General features: G+C 44.1%; 9 protein-coding genes across 9 annotated transcripts; 3 read left to right on the forward strand and 6 right to left on the reverse strand.

Moving 5' to 3' along the window:
* Nucleotides 1–41: 41 nt before the first annotated feature.
* On the reverse strand, nt 42–2,651 carry V865_000745 (uncharacterized protein; the record flags this gene model as incomplete). Its single annotated transcript, XM_066224574.1, has 8 exons — nt 42–180; nt 238–526; nt 590–860; nt 920–950; nt 1,007–1,125; nt 1,191–1,844; nt 1,910–2,317; nt 2,382–2,651. 8 exons carry the CDS (start codon nt 2,649–2,651, stop codon nt 42–44), a joined length of 2,181 nt encoding a protein of 726 aa, XP_066080671.1.
* A 412-nt stretch (nt 2,652–3,063) lies between these two features.
* Nucleotides 3,064–5,112, reverse strand: V865_000746 (uncharacterized protein; the record flags this gene model as incomplete). The annotated part of the gene is made up of 7 exons (XM_066224575.1): nt 3,064–3,116; nt 3,184–3,420; nt 3,490–3,820; nt 3,891–4,413; nt 4,516–4,725; nt 4,798–4,883; nt 4,957–5,112. The coding sequence occupies 7 exons, from the start codon at nt 5,110–5,112 to the stop codon at nt 3,064–3,066; spliced, it is 1,596 nt and encodes a 531-aa protein (XP_066080672.1).
* Nucleotides 5,113–6,718: 1,606 nt separating this feature from the next.
* On the reverse strand, nt 6,719–7,128 carry V865_000747 (uncharacterized protein; the record flags this gene model as incomplete). The annotated part of the gene is made up of 2 exons (XM_066224576.1): nt 6,719–6,969; nt 7,050–7,128. 2 exons carry the CDS (start codon nt 7,126–7,128, stop codon nt 6,719–6,721), a joined length of 330 nt encoding a protein of 109 aa, XP_066080673.1.
* Nucleotides 7,129–8,967: 1,839 nt separating this feature from the next.
* On the reverse strand, nt 8,968–13,358 carry V865_000748 (uncharacterized protein; the record flags this gene model as incomplete). The annotated part of the gene is made up of 13 exons (XM_066224577.1): nt 8,968–9,271; nt 9,339–9,488; nt 9,575–9,854; nt 9,917–10,374; nt 10,477–10,839; nt 10,904–11,079; nt 11,162–11,349; nt 11,418–11,533; nt 11,599–11,650; nt 11,710–11,838; nt 11,913–12,126; nt 12,200–12,331; nt 12,510–13,358. 13 exons carry the CDS (start codon nt 13,356–13,358, stop codon nt 8,968–8,970), a joined length of 3,411 nt encoding a protein of 1,136 aa, XP_066080674.1.
* Nucleotides 13,359–15,172: 1,814 nt separating this feature from the next.
* Nucleotides 15,173–17,264, forward strand: V865_000749 (uncharacterized protein; the record flags this gene model as incomplete). The annotated part of the gene is made up of 5 exons (XM_066224578.1): nt 15,173–16,209; nt 16,294–16,385; nt 16,478–16,568; nt 16,640–16,752; nt 16,828–17,264. The coding sequence occupies 5 exons, from the start codon at nt 15,173–15,175 to the stop codon at nt 17,262–17,264; spliced, it is 1,770 nt and encodes a 589-aa protein (XP_066080675.1).
* Nucleotides 17,265–17,691: 427 nt separating this feature from the next.
* Nucleotides 17,692–19,583, reverse strand: V865_000750 (RuvB-like helicase 1; the record flags this gene model as incomplete). Its single annotated transcript, XM_066224579.1, has 4 exons — nt 17,692–18,195; nt 18,285–18,832; nt 18,915–19,047; nt 19,299–19,583. 4 exons carry the CDS (start codon nt 19,581–19,583, stop codon nt 17,692–17,694), a joined length of 1,470 nt encoding a protein of 489 aa, XP_066080676.1.
* Nucleotides 19,584–20,117: 534 nt separating this feature from the next.
* V865_000751 (uncharacterized protein) lies at nt 20,118–20,567 on the forward strand (the record flags this gene model as incomplete). The annotated part of the gene is made up of 1 exon (XM_066224580.1): nt 20,118–20,567. One exon carries the CDS (start codon nt 20,118–20,120, stop codon nt 20,565–20,567), a length of 450 nt encoding a protein of 149 aa, XP_066080677.1.
* A 501-nt stretch (nt 20,568–21,068) lies between these two features.
* On the reverse strand, nt 21,069–23,744 carry V865_000752 (uncharacterized protein; the record flags this gene model as incomplete). The annotated part of the gene is made up of 7 exons (XM_066224581.1): nt 21,069–21,272; nt 21,357–21,473; nt 21,583–21,706; nt 21,793–22,151; nt 22,220–22,289; nt 22,358–23,058; nt 23,136–23,744. 7 exons carry the CDS (start codon nt 23,742–23,744, stop codon nt 21,069–21,071), a joined length of 2,184 nt encoding a protein of 727 aa, XP_066080678.1.
* Nucleotides 23,745–24,151: 407 nt separating this feature from the next.
* V865_000753 (uncharacterized protein) lies at nt 24,152–26,970 on the forward strand (the record flags this gene model as incomplete). The annotated part of the gene is made up of 7 exons (XM_066224582.1): nt 24,152–24,359; nt 24,476–24,785; nt 24,857–25,554; nt 25,623–25,793; nt 25,853–26,093; nt 26,159–26,552; nt 26,674–26,970. 7 exons carry the CDS (start codon nt 24,152–24,154, stop codon nt 26,968–26,970), a joined length of 2,319 nt encoding a protein of 772 aa, XP_066080679.1.
* Between the last annotated feature and the right edge of the window lie 187 nt (nt 26,971–27,157).

The raw sequence follows: 27,157 nt of genomic DNA on the forward strand, positions 1-27,157 counted from the left end.
ATAAATTCACTTTCGTAACACGTCCATGTATAATGTACATATCATACAACATATATTTCCCAATCGTTTTCTTCCAGTACATCAAGCCAATCTACAAATACCTTCCCATCTGCATTTTTCTTCCATAACTCATGTACGATCTTACGGGATCTTTCAACATTTCGAAAACCAAATTCCGCACTGTCATGTTGAAGTCAGGTTCGATGTCATTGCTGACCACTACCGATTACAACTCACTAGATATCGTCATATATCCTATCACTCCTATCTCTATCATCCATCTCCTCAGCTTCTTGTCCACCGGGTATCGCACATAGTGCAGCTTGGAATATCACCCAATGTGCAGAGCATAATCCAGGTAGGCGTTCATCCAACATCGCTTCCAGTAATGAGAGACATTGTCGCACCAGTAAGCGAATATGTAGCGAGCTGGGTGGTTCACAAAGTACGAAACATCTCAGCTGCAGCAGACAAGCTGTACGGAATGCTTCGTGCAAATACCGATGAGCTTGTATTTGTGGTTTGGCTGTTCACCAAAATCAATTAGCGGTCATTTCGTATGGACAATAAGGGAATATTCCGAACATACCTATCACTAAAGCATCAAGCCTGATCTTCTCCTCATTTAATTCCGCTTCAATCTGCAAAGCCGGTTTAACAACGTCCAGGAGGTGTTCATCGCTCCACCCTTTATGCCTTCTCGATCGTCTCAAACGTATGAGTTCTGCCAGTCGATGCATTCTTGAGAACAGAGGTAAACTGACTCCAGTGAGTGTATGAAGGGTATCTAGACCTGCACGACTGTATTTCTGCGCGATGGATTTGGGTATCATCGGTGCTTGAGTGAAAATGAATGATCCCTAGAGGACAGACAGAATCGCTCAGTCCAGCGTGTTGCGACGAGGGTCGTCATACTCACAAGTACGTCATGATAGAGTAGATTCTCGAAGCTGATGCCATTATCAATCAGTATACGACTGGTGATCATGACTTGAAATTGACTTACAAGGAAGTATGCATCGAGTCAGGCTGCGAGTCAAGGTCTTCACTTGTGAAGACATACGGCACGAGCCGAGTGAGATGCTGGACTAGAGTATTGAAGCCCCATACATCCCCTCGGCATATCTGGAAGATATATCAGCATATGGTTCAACCGACATGGCAAACGAAAATGCAGCATTCCGACTCACCTTGAACTGCATTATCATTAATGCAGCAGCTAAAAGTGTCATTTTCTCCGTATCTTTATCGTGATGTTCTGCTCCATCAGCTGAGGAACTCTGAGCTTTTTCTTTCCCCCTCTTATCGAACAGCTGGTTCATGCGATTATCCAAATGGGTCGTAGCTTGTAGACTAAATTTCTCGCTGACTGCTTCATATTTCGCCAATCCTCTGTTGACCATATGTCTTGCTGCCCAAGCTAAGATACTGAGATGTAAACTCTGCCCTGCAGGACCTCTACCAGCAGTCATGTTTGCCAATTTCGTGAATGATTCGAATGCGCTTGGAGCTGATTCTCCTGTACATGAGACCAGCCTGGAGAGTGATTCGTGGAAATAATTCAATAAGTCAGTCTGGGAATTTATCGGTGGAGTATCGCTGCCTCTGTATGATGGTGAGTGGGATGGCCGACGGGATGCAGTACGTGATTGTGGGGGACGAGGAGCCGATGGTCCGGCTTCAGCGTTATTCCCATTAGACGATATTAGTGTGGGATCAATCACTGGATCAGGATGCGATGGAGGAGTTTGTTGGAGTAAGACGCTGTTGAGTGAATCGAATGCGTTGAAAGTTTGAGTGGTAGGTACAGCGAGACAATCTGCTGCCCATAATTGTAATGTCGCCTGTCACAGATCCGTGATGTTAGATAATTCTCGATACCAACACCTTATATGTGTGAATTACTTACCTCATCTAGATTACCACCTCCAGACAACCAGTCTAGTAGACTTGTATCCCCAGATTCCATATGATCGTTATTGGGTAGCTCATGATTACCGATCGTCTTACTCAGAATGTTCGTACCATCAACAGAATTGACGTTTCCCGTTGTAGTTGTATTCTGATTCCCATCGATAGTTCCGAATATGCCAACGAAGTCGTCCATGGTGTTTGTCGCTGGGATAGATGATAGAGCATCGTTGGGTGGCACCATGAATGGCAAGCGTGACTCGGGAGGTTGGGCAAAGGGAAGCGTTGTTGCAGCTGCTATGGTCGGTGGAGGATTTACGATAGATGGGGAAGGAGAAGGTACAGATGATTGCTGAGATCGTCGTCTTGCAGAACGAGCTGGCTCTTCCGGAGGCCAATTGCAATCCTACTTGTTGTAAGCATCTCATGATATACAACGTAAGTCATTCTTAGGGAATACATGAACATACCAGTTGTAGTCGTGTACAAGCACCGCATGTGGGCTTCATCATATCACACAGCTTCCTCCTCTTACGGCATGTCAGGCAGCCTAGCTTACTCCTCGTCACCTTCCTTCTTTTCCTACCTGGACTCAATGGGGTGTCATTGGATGGCTTCGAGCTGCCTGCCGGACTGGCCGGAGGATTGCCGGTAGTTCGAGACGAAGAAGCTCGTGGAGAGTGTCGGATCATCATCGAGCTAGAATCGGGCGTAGGCGGTTGCCCAGATGAGGGAGACATGCTGACACTGGTCAATCTCGAACGGACAAAATGCTGGTGCTTGCTGGAAGGTCTGTTAGAAGAGGACGAAACATGGTCTCTGAAATTGGAACATGAGTACGAGTAAACACGGAGCATTAAGCGTAAGCGCCCCTGCCTGGCAATAGCAATGCTATTGGGACTACAAACTTGATTACGATTTATGACCTGAATCTGGTCCCGCTTCATACCGCTGATTACACTGATTACAAAAGTCATTACCGTCTGCAACGCTTTTGATCTCGATCTTTCGCATCCGCATTCCATACATAGTGGGCCATTGTCCATCTTTTTGTGACTTCTGTACATATACGCATCCTCTCAATTGACTTGGTAGCGTACTTCCCATATATGAAAGAATTTGCCTTTGCTCTGACATGATATAGATGTAAAGCTAGTATAGATATACAAACTCGTTGTTCTTGAAATCGGTCATATCCTTCAAAGCTATTCGATCCGATATTCCATCAGCTATATTTCAACATATAGTGACCCTTTGGACGCAATCACTTACCGTTCTCACCGACACCACCTTCGTTACCGTATGCCTCGTACTTGGTTAGCATACTGGTATCCTTGATCTTGGCTGGTTTACCAACAGCGACTCTTTGTCCTTCTCGCTGTTTGTTTAGGAGGAAGATCAATCCCATACAGAGTCCGATCAGACCTAACATCGCGGCGAAAACACCTAGAGTGGCTCGAAGACCTGGAAGATATCTTGGTTTATCTTTCGAGTTGAATAACAAGGGACCTATAATATAAACGCAACTGCATTAGCGATACGGCCTGAGTAATCGGAATGTTTCATCCAAAGCCTCACCGATGATACTGCCAGTAGCGTTGAAGGCATTGTAAGCAGCGAGGATTGCACTCTTTTTAGTTTGACCAGCTGTATTGGCTACCATCCAACTGACGATAATTGGATTTCCACCAAAGAGGAAAGCCATCAGGTAGTAACCTGCCAAAGAAACTTTCTGATTGACCACGGGTTGTCGATTGGCATGGTATAACATTGCTAACCCGACCAACACAGGTGCCATAAAAGCAGCAAGGACTGGGCCCTTAAGTTTGAACTTCTGAGTAGCGTAAGAAGCGGCCATGATAGTCAAGAACTGGAGGGCACCGAAAGGCATATTGAGAAGTGCGGTAATCTAGGCAAGATATCGGAACAAATAGTTAGCCCGGCGAATTGGGACTAGACTGGATGCGGTCAGCACTCACGAACTTGTCATATCCCATATTCTTGATTAGGGTGGGTCCGAAACTTGTAGTCACGGTCGCACCGAAATTCAAACAAAGAGCCAAACCACCGAAAAGATAAGTTTTGGGATCATAGGCCAATTCCCAGATATGGGCCCATTTGAATTCATTCGTACCAGTACCAGTTTGGTTGGCTCTCAACCTTTCGATTGCCTTGGTTTTATCTTCAGGAGACAAGAATCTCGCATGGGCAATATCGGAATCGATCCTCCAGTAGACCACGGGTGCAGTCAAGACTGTGATACTTCCAACCACGATAAAGATCAATTGCCATGAAGCGATCTTATCAGAGTTGATTTTGCCCAATCCGAATGACATCAAGGCTGCTACACATTGGGCGATACCGTTCGTAGAGTACCATGCTGCTACCCTGATAGGTTGTTCGGATCGTCGATACCATTGAGCTGTCATTATCGAGAACAAAGGTAGACAACCTGCTTCGAAGAGACCCAGAAGGAAACGAGTGGCAGCAAGACCGCCGAAACTGAACCACGGCAGAACAATCAGCACTGGCGAGAGAGTACGATGTACACGGATGAACGTTGATGGATTGTGATCTGGCTAGCAGGGAAATGTTCTGACTCACCTCGAAGACGCAGCCATACAGGCTTGTGCGGTACCCCACCCAAAGATGAAGCATGGCATCAAAATTCTGGCCGGAACTCTAACAATGAGATAGGTGGAGAAAGGTTGCCAAGCGAGTTGAGCAATGTTATTCATCGTTACCGCAACTGAATATTGGTTATCAACCAGATGGTTGTCCTCTGAGAGACCGAAAACGTTGCCGTATCCCATGCTATTCCGTTATAACAGTCTTTTGTCAGCGAACGCTTGGTCGCAGAAGAAATCATGTATGAAAGTGACCTACACAAGCTTATCAAGAATCTGTAATAGATAAACCCAAATTAGAATGGTCAGAATCTGTTTATCAGTCTTTCTTCGAATTCTATCGTTCTGTCATGCACAAAATCAGATGATTGCTGTGTCAGCTGAGTCTCCTCAAAGATAGGAGCTTGTGACCACTTACATCCTCTTGTGTGACGATCACTCTTTCGTCTCCGATTATATCCAAAGCTGCATCGCCATGTTGTTTAGTCTTTTGAGCCTCAACCTCTTTGAGGTCTTGATCGACTTCCTCGACATGGTCAAACGAAGCTTTCCTGTCTAAGGCTTTCTCAGCCATACTGTAATCGGTGTGTAAGGATTTGATGTTTTGGCCTGATAAGGGACTGATGATCTACCTCCATGGGGCCTTCAAGAGATCACCCATGGGGTGCATTTATACCTTTGTCCTCAAATGGAGCATCCACATTCATCCATCGGCAAGTAGAGGTCAAGATGGCTCGAACATCATCCACCTATCTATGTGGATAGGTCGGGTCACTATCCATAGCCGAATCTACACGTTATCCTTTATCCGCAGGTCTTGGCAAAGCCACAATGGACGCGATATTGAAAATTGGATTGACGGTATCATAAATTGACATCTCATGGAGGAGCTTCATACAGGCATGTTATGCTTCGAGCTTGATAAGCTTTTGTCCTTGGGAAGAATGATGGGAATTTTGATCGATAGAGCAGAAACGAGTCTAAAAGTCTTGGCATTACAACAAAGTGGATATCTGAAGGTAGAAGAAAGTTGTGGTTGAAAGCTTGGCATCATTATTTCGTTGATCCAATCGGTATATCACGGCTGTAGTGCATGCCAATCGCTCTGGCAGAAAGGATCCCAAGGTGGATATTTCAAGGCAAGCTTCGATGTGATTGCCTCCTCGTGAAGACAGGTGGAAGTGCCATGTCCATACAGCCAACGAGAGTGGCAGGACACGAGCGGTGATGGATCGTCAGGTGGAGGTGAGAAGTCATCGGCTATAGTACCTTAAAGATCTCAGGTTGTCAAGTGGATGCATGGCAAAGCTCACAATAGGACCGCAACCGGCTTTGTCGTTCCCCTCAGCCGTTGGGTCTCATAGAGGAGACATGCTATTTGAGACCATGGCTTGACCATCATACTGAAGTTCTTTTCGTGAGTAACGTGGCCTACCTACCTGTCGATGGACCAGTATCCGGCAAACCCTCTACTGGGCTTTTGGGTCCGGTTTGAGGGGATGTATGGACCCTATCATAAGCAGTGGGGCGAGGCATAATTGTTTGGGAGCTACTCATTGGACTGATAATCAGCGTAAAAACTCACCTTCGGGGACCAGCCTTCATGTCAACCCAGAACCAATCACTCGATGTATCTCGGGGTACTATCTGAAGGGTTCTGCATCCTGAGGCAGGGGGCGAACTTGACAGGCATACCCAAGACTCGATCCTCCTGGCTCGTTTCAACATCAAAGGGCCAAAGCTAATGTCGTTATCTTCACCCTCGTTGACAGGTCCCCTCGTCATGTATCGCTCCTGTAACGATCTTTGTTTGGGCGGTGCCCGTTTAATGGCATCTATCTGCTCGCGGAAAGGTGCAACCCTCGGATCTTGGCGAGCTTCAAGGCTGCGGTGGTATGTCAAAGATAGCAGATGTCCATATCTTGTCGCTCAAAACTTTGTATCTTCTACTTTGTATGCAACATTTCTTATGACATCCCTCTCGCGAGATAGACAGTTCGCAGCGGAAGGAGAAGTGTGTTAGCTTCGCACGTTTCCACAATCTTTGTCTACCAATGCATAGTTGCATTCAACGCCGAATAACAGCCTACAAGTAGAAACGGCATTTGTAGCTCATCCGTCCTCCTCAGATCTAACAAAAGGCTGCCATTAGATGATGGCCTATGAACTTCTTTAGGACCCTAAGGTCTATTGGCGTAATAAGCTGAAGCATTGAGTTGTTGGATTGAGCCATCCAAAATGACTTTAGCAAATTTCCCTTCGGTATCAGTGCCGGACAGATGCTCTCTATAAGTCCTACTGGCATTACTGATAAAGCTCTTGATAGTTGTATTGTCATTGGTTTGGATGACTGTCTCGAGGTGATCTGAGTTTTGGTGAACGGAAGTCACGTCTTCTAAAAGTTGAGACAAAGACTGCATAGATCGTGAATCTTATCATGATTTGGCGAATCACCAAAACAGAACTTATCAGCCAAATTGGCACATATAGTATGTCTCCAAGGGAACTCACCCGCCGAGTTCAGTCTGAGGGTCTCAGCGAAGCTTTGACCAAAGACCAATTGTGGTCGATTGTTGTCTGAATAGCTCATTATGTAGGAGGTTGGTGTAGCCGGAGAGTGCCTGTAAAATAGCCAGAAATCTTCAAAATATGGAGGAGATGATGATTGCGAATGAGTTTTGAGGATAAGATAGCTTTTGCAAGCCTTTATACCCTTTTCTCAGAGGGCAATCGCAACAAAATGTGAAAGTCGTGTCGGGGACACATCGGAGAATCGAAGGCATACTGTACTGTATGGTAGTAATTCCGACAATACTGATTCTCACCCCGAATGATCAACTAGTATCAGCCATCAAGAAAACCCAGAAGAACTGATACAGTGTGTGTGTGTGACACCCTTTCTGATCAGCCGGAGCTGAATGTATTTCTTATCAAGCGTTCGCTGAACTGTTAGAGCGTAACGTTTTTGGAGGGACTGAACTTCTACTCCGACACATCCCAGTTATATTTGCTTCTCATTGAATTAGTTGGCGGCTCAACAGCTCCTCTGACAACCTACCAGCGAGCTGGAAAGGGGTTGCCGAAATCATCTGTACATCCCACAAGGATTGAAGCCCAGATATCCATTCATAATTCCGACAAATTTCATGATGATCTCAACTCTTATTCCGCTGTGTTGACCGCTACGTGGTTCCACCTCCATGAATCAGATAAAGCCTGGGTATGAAAGTGGGGATTCTGCATCCGTGGCTCTCGGAGCATCCAGAACAAAGGGTGGTCAGTTTTACCAGGCGTAAACCAGAAGGCTTTGTCACGGAGACCTCTTGTTGGGCTCGAGCCGACGACTAAGCGATCGGATGCTTCGGAGTTTCAGCATGCCTGACCTTCTATCGCTTTGATGATCGGACTAGCGACATGAAACAGCTGTCGTCGGCGTACCATGTGCCCGGCATGCACTTATCATTGGTCGCGATTGTAGTACAGCTTATGTTCCATGCACATCATGAATATGGTATGAAAGTGATATAACACAGGATTACCAATGCATAGTACAGTACACCTAAAAACAATTATTCATTCCTAAATTGTAACAAATCCGTAACGATACAGCTTCAGAATCTCAGTACTCAGGCGAGCTTCGTTGGACTTCTACATGCCGAATCTTCACTGTCTCTGGTTGGAGAGTCCTGAAAGAGATGCATGCCTCATAGACTCGCCCCGAGGGATTTGTGTATTGATAGAATTCTCTTGTGTACCATAGAATGCTATCACTGGGTGAGCATGTATAGCACTGTACTGAATGCGGTACTATGATTGCCACAAAGGGCTCAAAGTTCCCTCAATAATGGGTGGCCACCTTCTGATCAATGTGATCAAGTAGTGCCCCTACGTCAGCGGCCCTTTGTAGTATTACATTACATACTCCGGCCACCATTCTGAATTCGACAGCTTCCTTCGCCTCTTTGATCTATGCAAATACGGCACAATGCTGTACCACCGGACCCACACACTATGTAACGGCAAGTAACAAGTACGCAACTGGCAAGTCATATCCATGGTAACGATGTTTGTGATGTGTATCATGCATTAATTGTTTTACCCGCAGGTCTTTAAGCATGAAGCATAAACAATCCAGACTATTAGATACAAGAAATTATGGTCCGACCAGAACCCCACAAATCCAAAAAGCAAAAACCAAAAATCAATCAAGGGTATACCCAAGAACGTTATATGTACTTCTATCTACTATAGCTACCAAATTGTGATCGTGAATGGAATGAGCAAAACTCCAAATGAGTGAAAACAAGTCAAGATATCACAAAGACCCTATTCTCCAAGATAATGATAGGTAAATTCAATTATCGTGATATATCGTATCCATTGTAGCACAAAAGTGAGACCCGTCATCTTGTCCTCACATATCAAAACATTAAACCATCACTCCTGGTCCACCTGGTGATCCATAACTTTCATCGTGACCCATTCCAATACCAAGGTCACTTTCCTTTTCTTTCGGTTTAGTCTCTCCCGCGACCCTCTTTCTGGCCTCTTTGATCATTTCCACAATGGCTTTCTGGTGGATAGGTTTAGGTATGATACTGTCCGCTCCGGCAGATATATATTCCTCTTGATCCTCCCTTAGCGCGTTACCGGTACATCCGACGATAAATACTGGACATCCCATCTCTCGAACTTCACGAGCTACTTCCACACCAGACATTAATGGCATTTGACTATCAATCGATTTCAAGCAGATTAGCATAGATTACTATACACATAAATGCCGAACTCAAAACTCACTTGTCCAAGAATATGACATCGAATCTAGGAGCATTAGGTTTCTGTTCAAAGGAATCTTTGATCATGTCAAATGCGATTTTACCATTTTCAGCAGTTGATACTTGATGTCCCAACCTCGTTAACATCCTCGACATGAGCATTCTCGTTAACCTATACATGAAAGCATTCACATCAGTCATGAAATACCTTTCACCTTTCATCAGATATGTGTGAGAAAGCACAAAGTATAAACTCACTTATCATCATCAACTACCAAAACACAAAGTGGTAATTCCGGACTAAGTTCAGGTGGAGGCTGGATAGATACTTGAGGAGGAGCATTGATGATTGGTGGAGCTTGCAATTCCTGTCTAGTCCCATCTGACCATTCGGATGATCTCCTTTCTCCGGAAGAAGCAGATTGAGCAGAAGTGAAAGGGTCGGTGAACGTCGCATCGCTTTCAGGTATTCCCTCATCCTCCGGTGTGGGTGGATCAACAGGTGGATAGGTGTGCATGATAATCTCTTCAGTAGGTACTATCACATCCAATTTCACATCAGCCATTCACCCAATTTTGAATTACATACTTCACACTCACATTCACTCTTGTCCGGAATTTGATTCTTCCCGTGAGCTTCAGGTAACAACGGTAAAGTAGATTCCGTTGTGCCTATCGCAGGTCTCTCGGTACCGGCACTGGAATCTTTGGTCATTTCCATCGATCCCACCGGATGACCTAATGGACTAGGCGTAGGTTTGTGATAACTCTGTTGTCGACTTGCAGTAAGTACATGAGTGGAAGGACCAAATCCTCCATGTGGTCCGCTTCCTCCCATAGGCGGTGAGAGCGTATTGGTCTTGCCTTTCGGTGGAGGTGGTAGAGAATAAGGCAGTTCAAACCAGAACATTGAACCTTTCCCGAATTCCGATTCGACACCCAATCGTCCATTGGAAAGTTTGACAATCTGTCTGACCAAAGCTAAACCCAATCCTGATCCTTTACCGCCTTGTCGCCGACCGATTTCAGTTTGGACATACGGCGAGAAGAGTCGATTGCTATAGTGACATGAGTATGCGTCAGTCTCTTTTCGACGAGTTTACGATCATAGTAAAAAAGCCGATTCTCTATGAGAGTGTATGAAAGAGACTTGTACTCACTCAATTACATCCTGTTTCCTCAGCCCTACACCCGTATCATGAATTTCAACTCGAACCACGACCTTTTGAACTTTCTTCCTCTCTTCTTCCTTTTCTTTCTCAAAATCTCTACTTTGCCTTCTGATTTCTAAAGGTACAGAACCTTTCTCAATGTCTATCATTCCACCCGAAGAAGCCAATATCAACCTCTCGTTCCTCTCGTGATGTTCGATCTCCTGTTGTTTTTGCAAATTCATGGCGGCTTGTCTGAGCGGGTCTTCAATCTCGATAGCAGGTGTGGGTTCCATTCGCGGGTACAAAAGTTTAGTCACGATTCGGACAGATCCTTTATCTGTAAATTTGATACTGTTCGATACGAGATTACTAGCACACCAAAAGAAAGTCAGAAATCAGTATGATGTCACGTCAACCATACGTAGAGACTCACCTAGCAACCTGTCTCAAACGCATCTCATCACCCACAAAGACCCCACCAATCTTATCTATATCTTTGTCCAATTCCACCTCCAGCTCTATACCTGCCATTTGAGCTTGCATACGATGAGAAAGCGCAACGAGTTGAATGGACTTATGAAATTCGAATGGTTTTCTAGCTTGAGCGAACTGAGAAGTGTTGGACCATCAATACCAATTCACCCCGTCCTCTGTCCAGTAATGAATGTTGCGAGATTTAGGCTCAACTCACTTTTCCAGATTCCATCCGATTAAAAGATAGGACGTCATTCAATACTTTTTCCATCATGGTCAAACTGCCCATCAGACCATGTACCATCTCAGATTGATCTTCTGCCAACCCCTGGAACACATTTTCACCTTCGAGATTCTGCACAGCCAGAAGAGCGGTATTGAGTGGTACTCGAACTTCGTGGAAGACTAGAGATTGAAAGGTGATTAGCGATCTATATCTAGATTTGTCAAAAAGACTTATTGTCGATACACACTGTACGATACGAATCTTTTCTTTGAGTCTGCTGCTCTACGTTCCATGACTTGGGCAGATTGCGTAGCCCTATACTGGATCTTCAATTGTTGACGCAGAGCGAACATCTGTCGTTCTCTACAGTATGCAACGACGGATTAGTGCAAGGTCATAAAACGATAAAGATGAAAAGCCACACTCGCCCTCTTTCTTTCAAGAAGCTCGCACAGATCAGGAAAGCGTGAAATAGAGCGACTGGAAGATATGAATCAGCATACGATGACCAAGATCAGCTCGCAGATGTAACAACTCACAGAATACAATATTTCTGAAGAATAATTTCGGACTGTTTTGCTGTTCCATGACCAAAACCCCGACCAGGATCAACCATATAGAAGCTCCGCAAATGGCTGTGATTCTATGTTCCCGTAAAGTCAATAAACCTAAGGTCAAACAGAAAAATATGAAAAAAAGTAAGCCAATACCCCATTTGTGGTCATACAGCCATAACACTCACCAAGGGTGGGTTGTCCAAAGGCGAACCCTAAGAGATTCAAGAAATTCCTTGTTCCGCAAGTATCGTTCTCCGAGAAGAAACCACACAATTTCATTTCTATGATCAAGATATAGGCGAACACCCAACAAGCTCCGAATATCCATGGTTGCCATATATTAGGATGTCTCCTTGGAAAATCGAATATCACCAATACCGGTATAGGTAGCGTCAATAGCTAAGACCCAAAGTTGAACAAGCCAACCACATCAGCTCAAGAGATATTCTGACAGGAGCCGGATTCCGCTTACCCCTGCTACGGCTATATATGCAACGTAATTGTATGTTGACATGGGTGTGGGTAATAACCCAACGGTAAGGATCCAATTGATGAGGAAGAATACGGACGATGCCATTGCACCTTGTTTTTGGGTGAACCAGGTCTACAAAAGAATAGATCATTAGCATCTCTTCTTGATACGATAGACTGTGCCTTGTCTCCTTCCCCATCCGAAACTCTGTGATCCCGCTCAACAGCCAGATTCCTCTACCATTCTCTCTAATGACTCCCTCATCTCACCAACGTATAAATCTGTTGTTAAGAATATCGACGTTACTCACCTCTTTCTGGAAAGATCTCTCTTTACTCGGTTCTGGGAATTCTGAATCCAAGAAATGTTTTACATTCGGCCAAAACCTTTCCGTCATCCATACCACCGCCGTATTCCTTTTAACCCAATTATCCGCTCTACTTCCTCTCCTGGTAGTCGAAGCGATATCACTCCTATCGTATCCCATCTGTCCTCCATTAGGCGTCGTATCTCCACCGTTATCTCCATCTCTTTCAGTCTTCGAATCTGATCCTCCATTATTCGTATTGGTTCCTGGAGTCTTGTTTGAAAAGCCCGAATCGGATTTCGCCATAGCAGGAGTGAAATGTTCAAAATTTGCATCTACCACTACATGTGATACAGGTTCGTTAGGTTTCGATGAAGATAAATCGTCATCATCGCCATATCTTGATGTTGATGCAGCTTGACTACTTCTTGCTCTAAACCTTAGTCCTCCTCCTCCTCGGGAAGCGGAACTATTACCCATTCGACGTTTATGTTTACCTTCCATACCTGCTTTGGGATTTAACAATTCCAAAGGTAAATGACTACTTCCGCCTCCATGAACAGACTCATTGTAATAATAATTATCTGTCGTGTTTCTAAAGCTTGATCCGCCTATTGCCGATTCGGATGTGGTGGAAGGATGTGAAGGAGGTGTAAGGTGCGTTTTGACACTTTGCCAAAATTGTGAAAATCCAGATGGCTTAAATCGAGTTTTGGGACTTTTGTGCATGTTGTTGTTATGGGGTTGGCGGGAAGTGCTATTGTGTAGAGCTGATTGTCGTGAGGGACCAGCGGGATAGGGATCGGAGAGGGTGTCTGCTCGACGTAGATCCGTTGCTGAGTCGACTGGCATGGTGGGAGTTGATTATTCTGAAGAACCGAGTCGAAGGGGGGTTGTGGTAGATGATGTATCGCAGGATATGGCTGAACGTTCCACAGATGAAGTTGTACTAGGGATGAATGTCTTGAGAGGGTATGCAACACGTTTGCTAGATGTATAATCGCATGACCAATCCAGTTCGTATCTGAATAAGTATCCAATCTTGCTGTTTGCTATTATTTCATCGACATAGACCTAAAAGTCGGAGCGACTCGTGAGATGTACTCGAATGCTCGTGAACTGCGAGATGGTCGTAGTGGTGCCTCTTCGTTGATGATGTCGATTGACGTTGACGTCAAGCTTGAAGATCGTTTGGTTATGTGAGGGATGGACAAAAGACGCTAAAAAGATAGTCTAAAAGATGGAAGATGGAAGGGTGCTATAGTGGTGACTGGGAGTGTTTGTACGTTATGTGGTTTCTCTGTATTCTGGTATATATGTTTGGTTATGTGATGTGCGTCTCTTACGAGATTTCTTTTTTTTTAATCGTGGGGGGCTCAAAGATTGACGTGAGTGGGATCTCTGCGGTCGGATATCGAGAAAAGAACGAACAAGTGGTGGATGTTGATGATTGGTTTTTCCTTCTATTATAGGATCGTATGGATGGATGGATCATACAGGATGGGAAGTACGATACAAATGAGAAATAGAATCTGCTGCAATTCGATAGATGTGAACGGGGGATTCCCAAAGTGAAAGTGAAATTTATCGTTGTCAAGATAGAATCTATATACACGACCTTTGATTGTATGATAGATAGCACTGAGCAGAAGTCGAGGCTCGTTCTTTGCCTAGCTGCTTAGCTGCTTAGCCTAGGTACTCTGGATACATCCATGCAGCCTGGTTATTGCCCTCTCTTTCCTTCCTCTCACATCGAACTCACATATCTCCATCTCCCGACCTGACGCGGTGGCCGTTTTTCCTTTGCCTGTTTTTGCGTTGTTTACCCTTTTTTTCCCGTTCTGCAGCTCTGTGAGGGGATCTTAAGTTAAGGGGAAAGAAAACCTTTTTTTACTTTGCAAGGCACATCTCGGCTCACCCTTGAACAGAACACTTCGACTCTCTGGAATCGATACCCTGACCACGTTGTACCTAGAATGGTAACGCAAACAAAGCAGCTGGTGACGGAGGTGGCATACCCTGTCATCCTCCATCATCATCATCATCATCAACATACATATGAAACGTTCATGGACATAGTTGATGGTCTCTCAGTCGCAGGCTGATACGCGTAGAGGATTCGTTTCCACCGCAGTAACGCGAACAGAAAATTGCTCTCAACCAAATAACGGGCACCTCAGTGAGTACCAAACACTTCATTTACCTGCGCCTGCAGGGCTTGAATGAAGATGGCCTTTTGCCTCCGATCCTTGAGACTGTCATGGTCGAGGGATGAGGACATGAGCATGACTCATTTTGGAGGCGTTGTTTCCCTGCACGCAATTCATCACAGGTCAGCTTACACCCTCGAGACATACAGTGCTGTCAGATGCATCGGCATACATGAATGAATGGATGAATGGAATTGAGGTTGATGTTGATGGTCATGACGTAGTTACGTACACACACTCGCCGATCACTCATCAACCGTGTTCACTGGAATTCATTGACATTTCTCATACTACTCGTATCAATCATCATTACAATACAGTCAAGCATAGAATATACATCTAGATCCCATGGAGTAGTATCACAATAGCAATAGAAGCAATCTGTCATATCGGTTCGTCAGCTCGGCTCGGTTTGAGAGGGAGATATAATCCGAATAAGGATCATCAAGTGGAAGAATGCGGACACGAATACCCAAATTTACACATCTCACTTCAGTCAAATCTGTACAAGCTCGTATACCAATCAGGGACCCAGCTATACTGGCATCTCAACCAACAAGTTCAACATCACTCTTCCCAACCTTCCAGAGGAACTCACTCAAACCTGTACAACTCCGACAAATACATACAACTCTTCCTTCCACATATTCAAGCAAAGATACTCCCCCTAGAACCAATCCCCAAAAATCCAAATCCAACAACAGTCATGCTCCGATAGAAGGAGCTACCGACCTCTCTCACGCACACTTCATATCCTCCGCATCACCTTCATCAGATTTCAATCCTTCTCAAACTCCTACAGCAGGTCAAGATCCGACATCGTCTACCACCGAAGATGTTAATCTGAACTTATCTTCTACCTCTTCTCCTCCGTCTCCCACAAATGGACAAGAATTGAAAGAATGGCAAGGTAAATTATCGCCTACTTCCTCACACTTATTCAAACTTTTAATCCCCCTTCCAACCACCTCCGATCCTAGACAGACGGCATTCTTATTACATCCTTCACAACCACTCTCTCACCTCAGTCGACTAATTATCGGTTCGTTACCTGGTAAATATGTAAATTCCGAAATTACCTATTTGTCAGTAACGGGGGAAGCTAAGGATCTAGATAGTCATTTAAGAAATGCAGCATCGGAAGAACAGAGAGAAAGACAGGAAGGTGGACCGTATTTGGATCAAAGGCAGAGTGATGGAGATAAATTCCAAGAAGTATCTTGGTCTCAATCAACGGATTTAAGTGATTTCATCAAACAATCGTGTCTGAATGAGAAATTCAAAATTGTCATTTCACCTACGACCTCACACTCATCCAACGACAACGAATCGAGCAATCTCGTAGAAAGGAGATCAAGAGAAGAAGGACAAGGACAGGGCGAATTGGTATTGGAAGTGATCATTCCTTCTTTCTCTAGTCGAACACATTATATACGAAGAAGGTTATTGAGCTTGACGAAAGAATTGGATAGGATGACTAAACAGAAGAAAGAGTAAGTTGTTTGGCTGTTAGAATAGTACACTAAGACAGGCAACAAAAAGGTGGCTATGGATAGCTAATGCTTGTGTTATCGCAGTATCGATTATAAAGCTCATAAGGGTGCTCAGAGATTGGCAGTAGCTGCTTTAGGAGGTGGAGTGGTATATTGGGCAGCGGTCATACGGTGGAGTGAGTGATAGCTTCCATTCACCAAACGATACTTTCTCCTTACCTATTGAGTGTATCTTCATTCAATTACTGATTGATTGTCCTTCTAATAGCCTTCTTCACTGATGCAGGATGGGATTTGATGGAACCTGTAACTTGGGCGACCGGATTTGCAGCTCTTTTAGGCTCAGCGGCGTTCTTGATGTGAGTACAATCCGTCACTCTCGCCATGTTTGTGTCAAATTTACTGACTTTACTACCATCTCTCTCTAAAGTTATCATAATAGGGAGGTATCCTATTCATCCTTATTGGATCTTTCCATAACAGCCAGACAGAGGAAGTTGTACGATCAAGCAGGCCTGGATATAGACAAATGGACAGAGATGGGTAAGTCACTTGACGCAAATGTAACGATCTTTGCATGAAGTGTTCGTGCTAAGATGAAATGACGGATACATCCAGTATCGGAAGCCAAGACACTTCGAAGGGAGATCACTCGTATAGCCTCAGATTACGATATCGAATGGAAAGGTGAACTGGAATCAGAAAATGTGAATAAGACGGAAAAAGCCACCAAGACAATAAGAGATAAGAGAGAAAAGGCATCAAACGACGGTCCCACTTCGACGACCACCTCTACGGAGAATGAACAATCCGACGAGGAAGAGGAGAAACAGGAAAAGATAGATATAGATGCTACTATTCAGGAAGCATCCGATTTGGCCGAACAATCAGAAGAGAAAAGAAGTAGAGAACAATCTGCTCAGAGGAAAGGTAAAGTCATTGATACGCCGGACAACAAGAAGGATAGAGGGACGAACGCCAGAAAGGGTGAAGAGGGAAAGAGTGATAGTGAGATTGTAGGTGAGAAAAAGGCGAAGCAGGTTATTGATGGATAGAGAAGGGGTCATGAAGGATATATTGAGATGTACCAATGTACCAGGAGGATAATATTGTCTTTTAGTAGTAGCCCAAACAAGTGGAACTTACAGTAATAGAAAAACACGAGGAAACGTCATTGACGAGTTAAGCACTGTTTGGAGATACACGATAGATAGGTAGATAGCAAATAGAAAAGAAAGTAGACAGATGATTATGTATTATAGTGTGTATATCATGCATGATGATAATGACTCATACACTGTAACATGATCATGTCTGTAATTTGCATTATTACAGAACCTTTCTTTTCGGTCAGTAGATATCGACTATTGAATAATCTATAGACTGGTATAGTATCTTATATCCTGTCTATCTACAGTATCTACTTTTTCACTCATCTTCTACCTATCTACCCTCCACGTTCTCTTCAACCTATTACCAACACTAATACTTATTCTCCAAATCTTCCAAATCCTTCAATATCCCCGTCGACCTCTTAGCATCCAAGAACAGATCATTCAACTCTTCAATATCTTCCATACTGACCCCTCCGCCGGTCGATCCAGTTTTCGTTTTATTGAGGATATTCGAAGGAGTGAGTAACTGCAGGACAAATCTCAATGAAGTCTTTTCACCTTGTTCCGCCAGTTTATCTAAAGCCTCTCCTGTAATTTGAATATTCTCAATCTTACATCTCATTTCTAATATCCTTTTGATTTCCTCTTTCTTGTATAACGAAGTCTTCACTATCATACATCTATCCAAAAGATCGACAGGTATACCATGAGGTGATCTAATTCCTTCACTTGATGATCCTAGTATTCCATCATATTCTGTTCCTCGGATTGTGCATATACCTCTATTCGAGGCTAGGACTACGTAAGGGGAAAGGGGCGATTCGAGTGCTCGGTTTAGGTAGGTGAAACATTCCATGTCGAGCATGTGAACCTGGCAAAGTAATATACAACGAATTATAAGCTTCTGCTCAATACCCAAGAAGAAAAAAAGGGAAGAAAGAGAATCTACGAATCACTCACCTCATCAATGAATAACACACCAGGGACCAACTCTGCCACCCCCTGTTCGATATACTTATCTACCACTTTATTGATTTCCTTCCTCAACTTATCTGTCACTTCTGTTCTTCCTCCTTTGACCAATTGTCCCATGACAGACATGATATCCTGACCTCCTTGAGGTTTCGCATTTGCCATATCCAAATCATTCAACGTGACATCCTGTACCAGCTCTTTCCTCTTGTGCACATCACCTTTCGGTAATGGTACATACTCCTCGGCTTCCAAATCGTATTCTGACGCGTAGGCATCTGATCGACCAACACGCTTGACAGCACCTGTATTGGCTTCTATGTAAATCACATCTCCAATAACGACTCTTTCTTTCTGTATAGCTTCATAGACCGATGGATCCAGTCGAAGCTGCTTGGTCCCCTTGACTGTCTTGAGACCGACAATAACGTGAGAGATGGTTTTGCCATAGCCTGATAAGGGGTTTTCAGCCTCGGATGGGGTGAGCTCGGTCACCTCTCCTTCGTACACTTCTTTGGTCTCTTTAATTCGAAGGCCTGACAAAGACGGACATGAGGTTAGCTTGACTTTGTTTAAGAAATGGGATATGGGATAATCCCATCTGCCGGTATGACTCACCTATAGCACGTCTGAAACAACTGCCCAATACTTCCGTCTTCTTAACTTCTCCAGAATACACTTCTGATCCGACCATCGCGCAGAAAGGTACCTTTGAGCCTAGTTCTTGACTGAGAGCTAGAGCGAGGGCGGTCTAGGGTTGTATTTCAGAAGTCAGCGTATGAACTATCGAAAGTGATTCTAATTGGTATCTTCTTTCACTCCTTCATATACGCAACGTATATTGTCCTAACTATAGTCCTACTCTGGTGAACGATGATATCCAAAGAGCCCCAATAATCAGATAGAAAGATAGAAGAGTGATCTTGTGTATGAATATGATATATGTCCAAAACTTCCAATCCCTTCACTCCTCATATCCCATACGGGTAGTCCCCAACTCACCTTACCAGTCCCCGGTGGTCCAACAAGTAACAAAGGTCTACCGGAGTGTCTACCCAATTTCAACAGACTCAAATGTAATCCCAAAGCTTCCCTCGCTAGATTCTGACCTATGAAACCCTGTGAGAAGTCCATGGCTGTCCCATCGTCGGCGAGACCCAATCCCTTGATATGACTGTGAGTTGCGATTCTTGATTCTCTCAGTGTGGAAGGGGGTGGAGGTTGGGTGATGATCCCTCCTGGGTTTGGTTGGGGGGCTGAAGAGGAGGAAGAGGCGATTGCTGACATCGTGTTGGTGTTGGCTGCCTATGTATATATGAGTGAAAAGGTGAAAGAATGAGATGAAGACAGATGACAGAGAAAGGAATGCACAACAGAATGAACATTTAAGGCAAGTTGTGATGGTTGTATGGATGTGAATCCGGGTCAGTCGAATATTTCCTGATACCTATTTTCAATCAATTTATCCCAATTCTCATCAATTTCCACTGAACCATCGCATTCCCCAACGATAGTCTGTCTGATATTGATAAAACGCATCATCTGCTATCTACCACTCTCTCCTTTTGTCCTATACCACCAAATTATAATAATCAATACATCTATACATACATATACATCTACCCAGAACCGAGAACACAGGACGAATTGAAGCTGATTTCAAGCTTCACCTTATTACCGATTCATACTTTCACAATCACATCGTCCGACAAATTTACAACTACACCAAAATCACAAACGAACAACAGAGGAAGGGTTTAACCTACTCTTCCCTCACCTGCACGATCGAGATAACAACACCCATTAAAAGATAACCCCACAATGCCTCGACTCCCTCGAGCCATCTTTCCGCTCCTCCCTCGACCACCTCTCCCACTCTCCGGCCCAAAACCGAAATTCGCTTTAAATTCCACCCTCCGATTTAACCCTCTCTCGTCAACTGAACCATTCCATTCTTCTTTCTCCTCAACATCATCTTCTCAGTACCAATCATCCCTTTCATATCTTTTTGGTGATCACCCAACACCTTCACCTAGTCGAACGATGATTTCCAACCATTACTCTCCCTTATCCAGTTTGACCGCTCAACCATACCGAGCTCGAAGTGCCCTCGGTAGTTTGAGGTTCATAGCGATGGGTACTTTCTATCAACCTTCTCAGAGGAAAAGGAAGAACAAACATGGTTTCTTATCTAGGTTGAGAGGTGGTAGGAATAATAGGAAGATTATTTTCAGGAGGTTGTTGAAAGGGAGAAAGAACATGTCCCATTAAGTGGGAAATACGGCAATCATCAGAGGACAGCGAGGGGAGTCATGAAGAATGATCAAGCGAGGTGATGAAGGATCAAGGGAAGAAAGATGTCTATAAAGCGAAAAGAAAAGAAAAGAAAGTAGAAGGAGGAGTCAGGGGCAGAGTGAATCTATGGAATTCAGAACTTCAGAAACGATTGGTTTTCCGTTACTTACTATAGATTAAATATTAGATGCGTTTATCATGATACGTTTGTCCCCTTTATCTAACGATTTTCTTCCCATTATGAATACCCCAACTCAAGTATATGACTATTCACTTCACATGCATTCATCTAATGTATATAGCATATTGCACATGAACGATAGAAGAGACGAGATAATACAAGGTACACAAAATGGGGTATAAGTATATGTATATGGTATATGTGTATATCAATGGATTTCAAGGTGAAGGGTATAAATAAGGAGAGAAAGAGTGATCCGGTGATCTAAATGTCTTATTATACAGGTTTTTGTGATCTCACCTAGCCACTCCACTACCCAACCAATCTCTCGCACTCCCACTTGCGCCAAACCTCCTAACTTCCTCTGGAGGAGGTCCAACCATCTTACCAATCAAATAAGGCAATTTACCATTTGGGCAAATATCCTTTAACAGACTGACATATCTAGCTAACTCGAGGTGCAGAGTAGGATAATACGCAGTAGAGGCTTTACGAAGGGTCTATAGAAGCAAGTCAATGATCAGTTATCGTAGTCTCGTCTCCATCGATATCTAAGTGTTGAACGACGGATATAAATCACTCACCACCAATATCCTATCCATACCTGAACTCATTAGATCCTCATGCAATTTCAACGCATCATCCTTATTCTCTATCGCTTGGAATTTACATAAAGCATTGAGTAATTTGAAATGTATCGTCTAAGTAGTAACAACAAGTATACACAAAAAATCAGCGTTTCTGCCTCAACTCCTTAGAAGGTTTGGTTTGTCTGTCTGCTTGGGCAATTTTGTTGAGCGATTCACTCACAACATAGTTCATAGCTTCAAATTCTACCCCACCAGTCGCACCTCCAGGAGCAACCGGTTTCTCTACCAGGTTTTCATCTACTTCTGAGATATCCCATAAAGTATTAGAAGCGTGACACATGATCCTACAAAATACACAATACATGATCAGCTTTGGTAAAACTAACATACACCGATGCAAAGTGTAAAGTAAAGGGGAAATTCAACTTACCAGAAATAATCTCTGCAGATATCACTCAACTCTCCTACCAAAGCTTTGAAAACTCTAGGTCTATGAGCCTTAGTCACAAACTCGTGATGTTCCTTAGTCGGATCAGGTAAATCAGGTATCAAAAGTCCTTTCACTTCTTGCACTATATCTATTTCGGTCTTCTCATCAAACCTAATTGTACCAGGTCTTTGTTTCGAAGAAGAAGAGGCGGCAGGGGGGAAAAGGTCAAAGAGGAATAACCATAATTCAATGATGATCTGCCTCGAAGCTAAATCACCAGGTTTCTTCTCTGAGAAAAGTAAGTTGGATAATGATGGGAATGGTTGAGGGAAGTGTGATCGTAATGCGGTTTTGCCAATCTATATAAGAATAAACAATCATCTCAGTGAGCTATTGTCCGGTTGGGAGTTAAAGAAGTCGAGCTCACCTCTGACGTTGAAAGTGCTTTGACGCATCTCAGTAATTCGTATAACATCTGATCATCATGTTGCTCTTCCCTATCACGCAAACCCATACGGTTCATTCATCAGCTGAGATCACTTCCAGAACGTCCGCTACAACTCACCTCCACTCAATATCCAAAAGATCTTTCAATCTATCTAAAATCAAATCATACCCTTTCATCTCTATGAATCTCCCAACCCAAGTTGTATTCTCATGTCTAAGCAACATTCTCAATTTCTTGGCTTTTCCTACATCCATATTTAGATCTGTCCCCTTATGAGCATTCAACCAACTAATAAAGGAATCAGGTTGTTCTCCCATGAAGATATTCAGACCTTTTCCTGTTGATTTACCTAAGGAGGATGAATTGGAATTTGATGGACTGAACAATCCCGATAGAGGTCTACTTGAACCTGAACCTGACCCGGACCCAGACGATGTGGAAGATCGAGGTAAATCCATAGACTGTCCTCTTGGATTAGTCCCATATCCGAGTGGAGGAGACATCATACCTCTATTACCATCGTTATTCGGATTAGGCGAAGCTACAATCACAAATCCTTCTCCACCTACATCGTATGTCTTGCCTACCTGGGGTGATCCGCTGGGGGAAGAAACTTCTGCAGACGATTTGGTCTTGCGCAATAATGGTGTGGACATCCTTTTCTTCACTTTGGGCGTTGTAGGTGTTGGGGTGGGTAGACCCAAGGACGATAAGATTGTAGGATTGGAGTTGAGAGTGGAAAGGAGGATAGAGGATTTGACGTCTGATGAGACTGTGGAGAACTTTTGTCTGACGGTAGCTGGGACTTGGAGCGAGTCCTACAAAGATAGACCGAATCAGTTACTTCAGTCAATTGTAGACCAAATCGAATTCAAGTAAACTTTGATGGACTTACGAGCAAATGATTGAATTGCATTTCAACATCAGATCTGGATTCCCTCGCACCCATGCCCATACCCATACCCATACTGCCATCCATACTTCCTCTCGATGCCGGAGTCTGAGTCTGGCTCTGGCTCCCCGCGTGATGTTCCTTCGGTGAAGGTAATTTATGATTCTGATGACCCCATGCAAGGTTCGCACTGGGATATCTAGGTGGACCCATACTACCTGCACCGACGGGCTTGATATTGGCTCTGTGAGTTTCTCTCAAAGAAGAATTAGTCGAGTCTGATCGTTGGGCATGAGAGGTCCGAGGGAGAGGTCTACCCGATATAGAGGCATGATTTGATTTTTGCGTTTGATGGGGATTGATGGGGGTCGGCTTTTGATGGGGGTTCGGCATAGACGATCGATGATGATTCGCATTCGCATGACCCGCTACAGGAGATGAAGAAGTGGGATGGGGAGATGGGTTGGATGGACGTTGTGGTTGTGGGAATTGCTGCAGGAGCTGTCTGGCCTGATCCGCACGTACGGGCATACCTGGAGTGACCATTGGAGGAGGTCTCGAGCCTGATGGTCGACGGACTTGAGGTCTACCTTGAGTGTGGACTGATGACATGATGATCAATCGATCTATCTCATGTGATCTGGCGAGGAATGTAAGAAGCTCGTTGGAATATGGACTTGAAAAAGTGAGACACCGCAACACTGCTAATGACGATGAGCAGGGTTGAGAGATGTCGAAGTTGAATGATATTCTAGATGGTAGAGGTGGCTTTCAACTTGTTGACACCCCCAAGCTGACCACGTGACACAACAACGAAAAGAAAAGCAGTCGCGCATACATCCAGTGGAATGCCACACCGGTGTGAATCGCCGTAATTCCGCCACGCATCTCCTCGTCCACTTAGCTCATCGTTGATGAGCTATCTATTGTACAGAGATTTCAATATTTACAACGCTCAAAGCTCTTCCTCAGATTGACTAAACCCATTCAGCATACCCTAGTTCATCTCCGCTGCCAAGATGTCGGCACTGAACTTACCAAAACCCGTCAACACATACGCTGGGGAAGACGAACTCCGACAAATACCCAATGGGAGCGCTACAAATGGGAATGGTACACCGGCAGCTGAAGAGGATGAAGGTCAAGGTGGTATGGAGGAGGATCGACCGTTGAGGGCGAGTGATAAGTTGAAAGTCGGTATCATCTATCCTCCTAGGGAGATCAGAAGTGAGTGGTCATCCTAAAGTCTTCTATCTCAAGCAACAACATATGCCATACCGTCATTCAAGCACTATTATGTTGAAATGAATATATCTGATACGTGATTTACTGTGTTCTTGCAGATATCGTTGATAAAACAGCCAATCACATATCCAAATCACCCACTCCCTTACTCTTAGAAGAGAAAATAAGAGAACATCAGAAGAGCGATCCTAAGTTCGCTTTCTTGAACGATGCTGATCCGTATCATCAATATTATCGGTACATGCTGGTGAAAGTTAAAGAGGATGCCGATGATGTTGCAGCGGGAATATCGACTTCGACACCTTTACCAGAAGAGAAGAAGGATAAAAAGGAAGATGTGATCAATGCTTATGAACCTAAACCTTGGGAGTTTTTGGTTGACTTACCTGGTGTAACTGCTATGGATCTGTGAGTTTCTCTTAGCTCTTCGAAAATATCGGGGAGTCACTAATGCTTTGACATGTTCGTTTCTGTTATAGGGATATCCTCCGACTGACCGCTCTATTCCATGCTCGTCGAGGTCGATCTTTCCTTTCTTCTCTCTCGGTCAAAGAAGGTCGAAATTACCAATTCGACTTCCTCCGACCCACTCATTCTTTATATGGATATTACAATCGCATGGTCGAATCTTACCAGAAAGTCATGCAACCTCCTCCAGGATTGATCGAAAACTTGGTAAAAGAAGCTAATGATCCTGAGATCAAATGGAAGACATTGGAAGAAGCTCGTAATAGAGCAGAATGGGAGAAAGGAAGAAGGAAGAGGGAAGATATCAAAGCTAAAGAAGAAGAGGAAGAGGCAAAAGCATTTGCTGCTATAGATTGGCAAGATTTCGTTACGGTAGAAACTATCGAGTTCACGCAGAATGATGAACAGCTAGAATTGCCCCCTCCAACTTCGATAGATAAACTTAGGACGATGTCGATGGCCGAGAAGAGAATGGCAGCAATGGTCATGGAGGAGACTGGTGCTGGACCGACGGCAGAAACCACTTTCCAGAATGGTCAGAATGCGGATGATGAGATGGAGATTGAGGAAGATGAGGAAGATGAGGAAGAGGAAGAAGTTAGATTACAGCGTATCAAGGCTGAGCAGGAACAGGCTAGAGCGAGGGAGGTACAGAGAGCTGCTATGGAGCAGAGAGGTTTGAAGATTAAGAAGGATTATGTACCTAAAGGTAAGCTTGCGTTGAGCATATGAAGACGTAATGGCTTGAAAGCTGATGATCTGTTTGACGTCGTATAGGTATACAAAGAGGTGGGAATGTGGCTACAGCCAAATGTCCAAATTGTGGTCAATCGATCCCAGAGAACGAGTTGTCAGAACATATGCGTATCGAATTATTGGATCCGAAATGGAAAGAACAGAAGAGAAACCTCGAGATGCGAAGAGCCCAAGCACAGCAATTACAACATGGTAAGTAATCAGTCCATATCAGTGTACCAGTGGATACTGATGAATTTTTGATGTGGTAGGTGCCGACGTCGTTGCATCGCTCAAAAATCTGGCTCACGCAAGAACCGATCTGTTCGGAGACGACTTGGACGAAGCTCAGAGGAAACAGCGGGAAGAGGAAGAAAGGCAGAAGCGAAGGGAAAGAGAAAAGATCATTTGGGATGGTCATACGGCTTCTGCAGCAAAGACAACGGAAACTTTCCAAAGTTCATTCAATGTTGAAGATCAAATTAAGAAATTGCACAGTAGAATTGGTTTGACGTGAGTTACGTTCCACCTATTCCGGGGATATCCAGCTGACTTGATGAGATTCTCATCTGCAACAGTGAAGCACCGGCCAATGCAGCTGGACCACAGATCGGACCCGGTACGCCCGGTGCACCTCAGGCTATCCCACCTCCTCTCGCAGCGGGATTGCAGACTCCTGGAGGAGGTACTGCGTACTCTGGAGCTACCATCTCCGCCGCACCTACTGGACCGTCCACCAAAGAATACATATCCGCTCCTTATGATCCCTCTTTCGCACCTTCCCCTCAACCTCCTTCGGCACCTTCTATCCACCCTTCAAGGATGGCAGCTATCAATGCTGCTTCCGCGTCCTCAGGTGGATCGTCACCCCTGGCAGGCCAGGTCAGACCATATGAAGATGATGGTTCGGCCGAGAAACCCGTGTTCAAGAGACCGAAGATTGAGAAATTACCTTATGGTCAGCTTTACACCGTGAGTGCTAAATCTCACTTGACTGGCATGCACCCACGACAAAGAAATATCATCTTCATCCGGACTTTCTCAATGGACCTATGTGTCTGCCATGTGATACTGACTCTGAATGATACTGCAGGAAACCGATTGGACCAATCTTCATCCTGACCCAATAAACCTCTCCGTCCAACTCCCCAACATGCCCGAAAAACCAGAATACAAATTGAATGGATCGATAATCACCATCACTGATCTACCTGTAACAACGCTCTTCTCGACGATCAGAGAAAAGATCAAGAGGATTGTTGATGCTGATTTACCGATATCGAGAATGAGGTTGGACTACGGTACAAAGGTTATGAATAATGCTTCTACATTGGCGAGTGTGAATTTAGATGATGGAGATATGCTGAATTTGGTTTTGAAGAAAAAATAAATGACCAATTATCAAATGATGGAGCAGTCATGTGTTTGTACAGTGGAATAGGATGTTGATGTATTTGTATGCGATGTACGGTCAGATATAAAAATTATTCTTTATGACTTCTGTTATGAATCAAGCTGTTGATCTAGAATGTGAATTACCTGGTATAATTCAGACAGATTTATCATGCCTTGAATAC

This window comes from Kwoniella europaea, chromosome 1 (genome assembly GCF_036810445.1).
Source record: "Kwoniella europaea PYCC6329 chromosome 1, complete sequence".
NCBI classification, from domain to species: domain Eukaryota; kingdom Fungi; phylum Basidiomycota; class Tremellomycetes; order Tremellales; family Cryptococcaceae; genus Kwoniella; species Kwoniella europaea.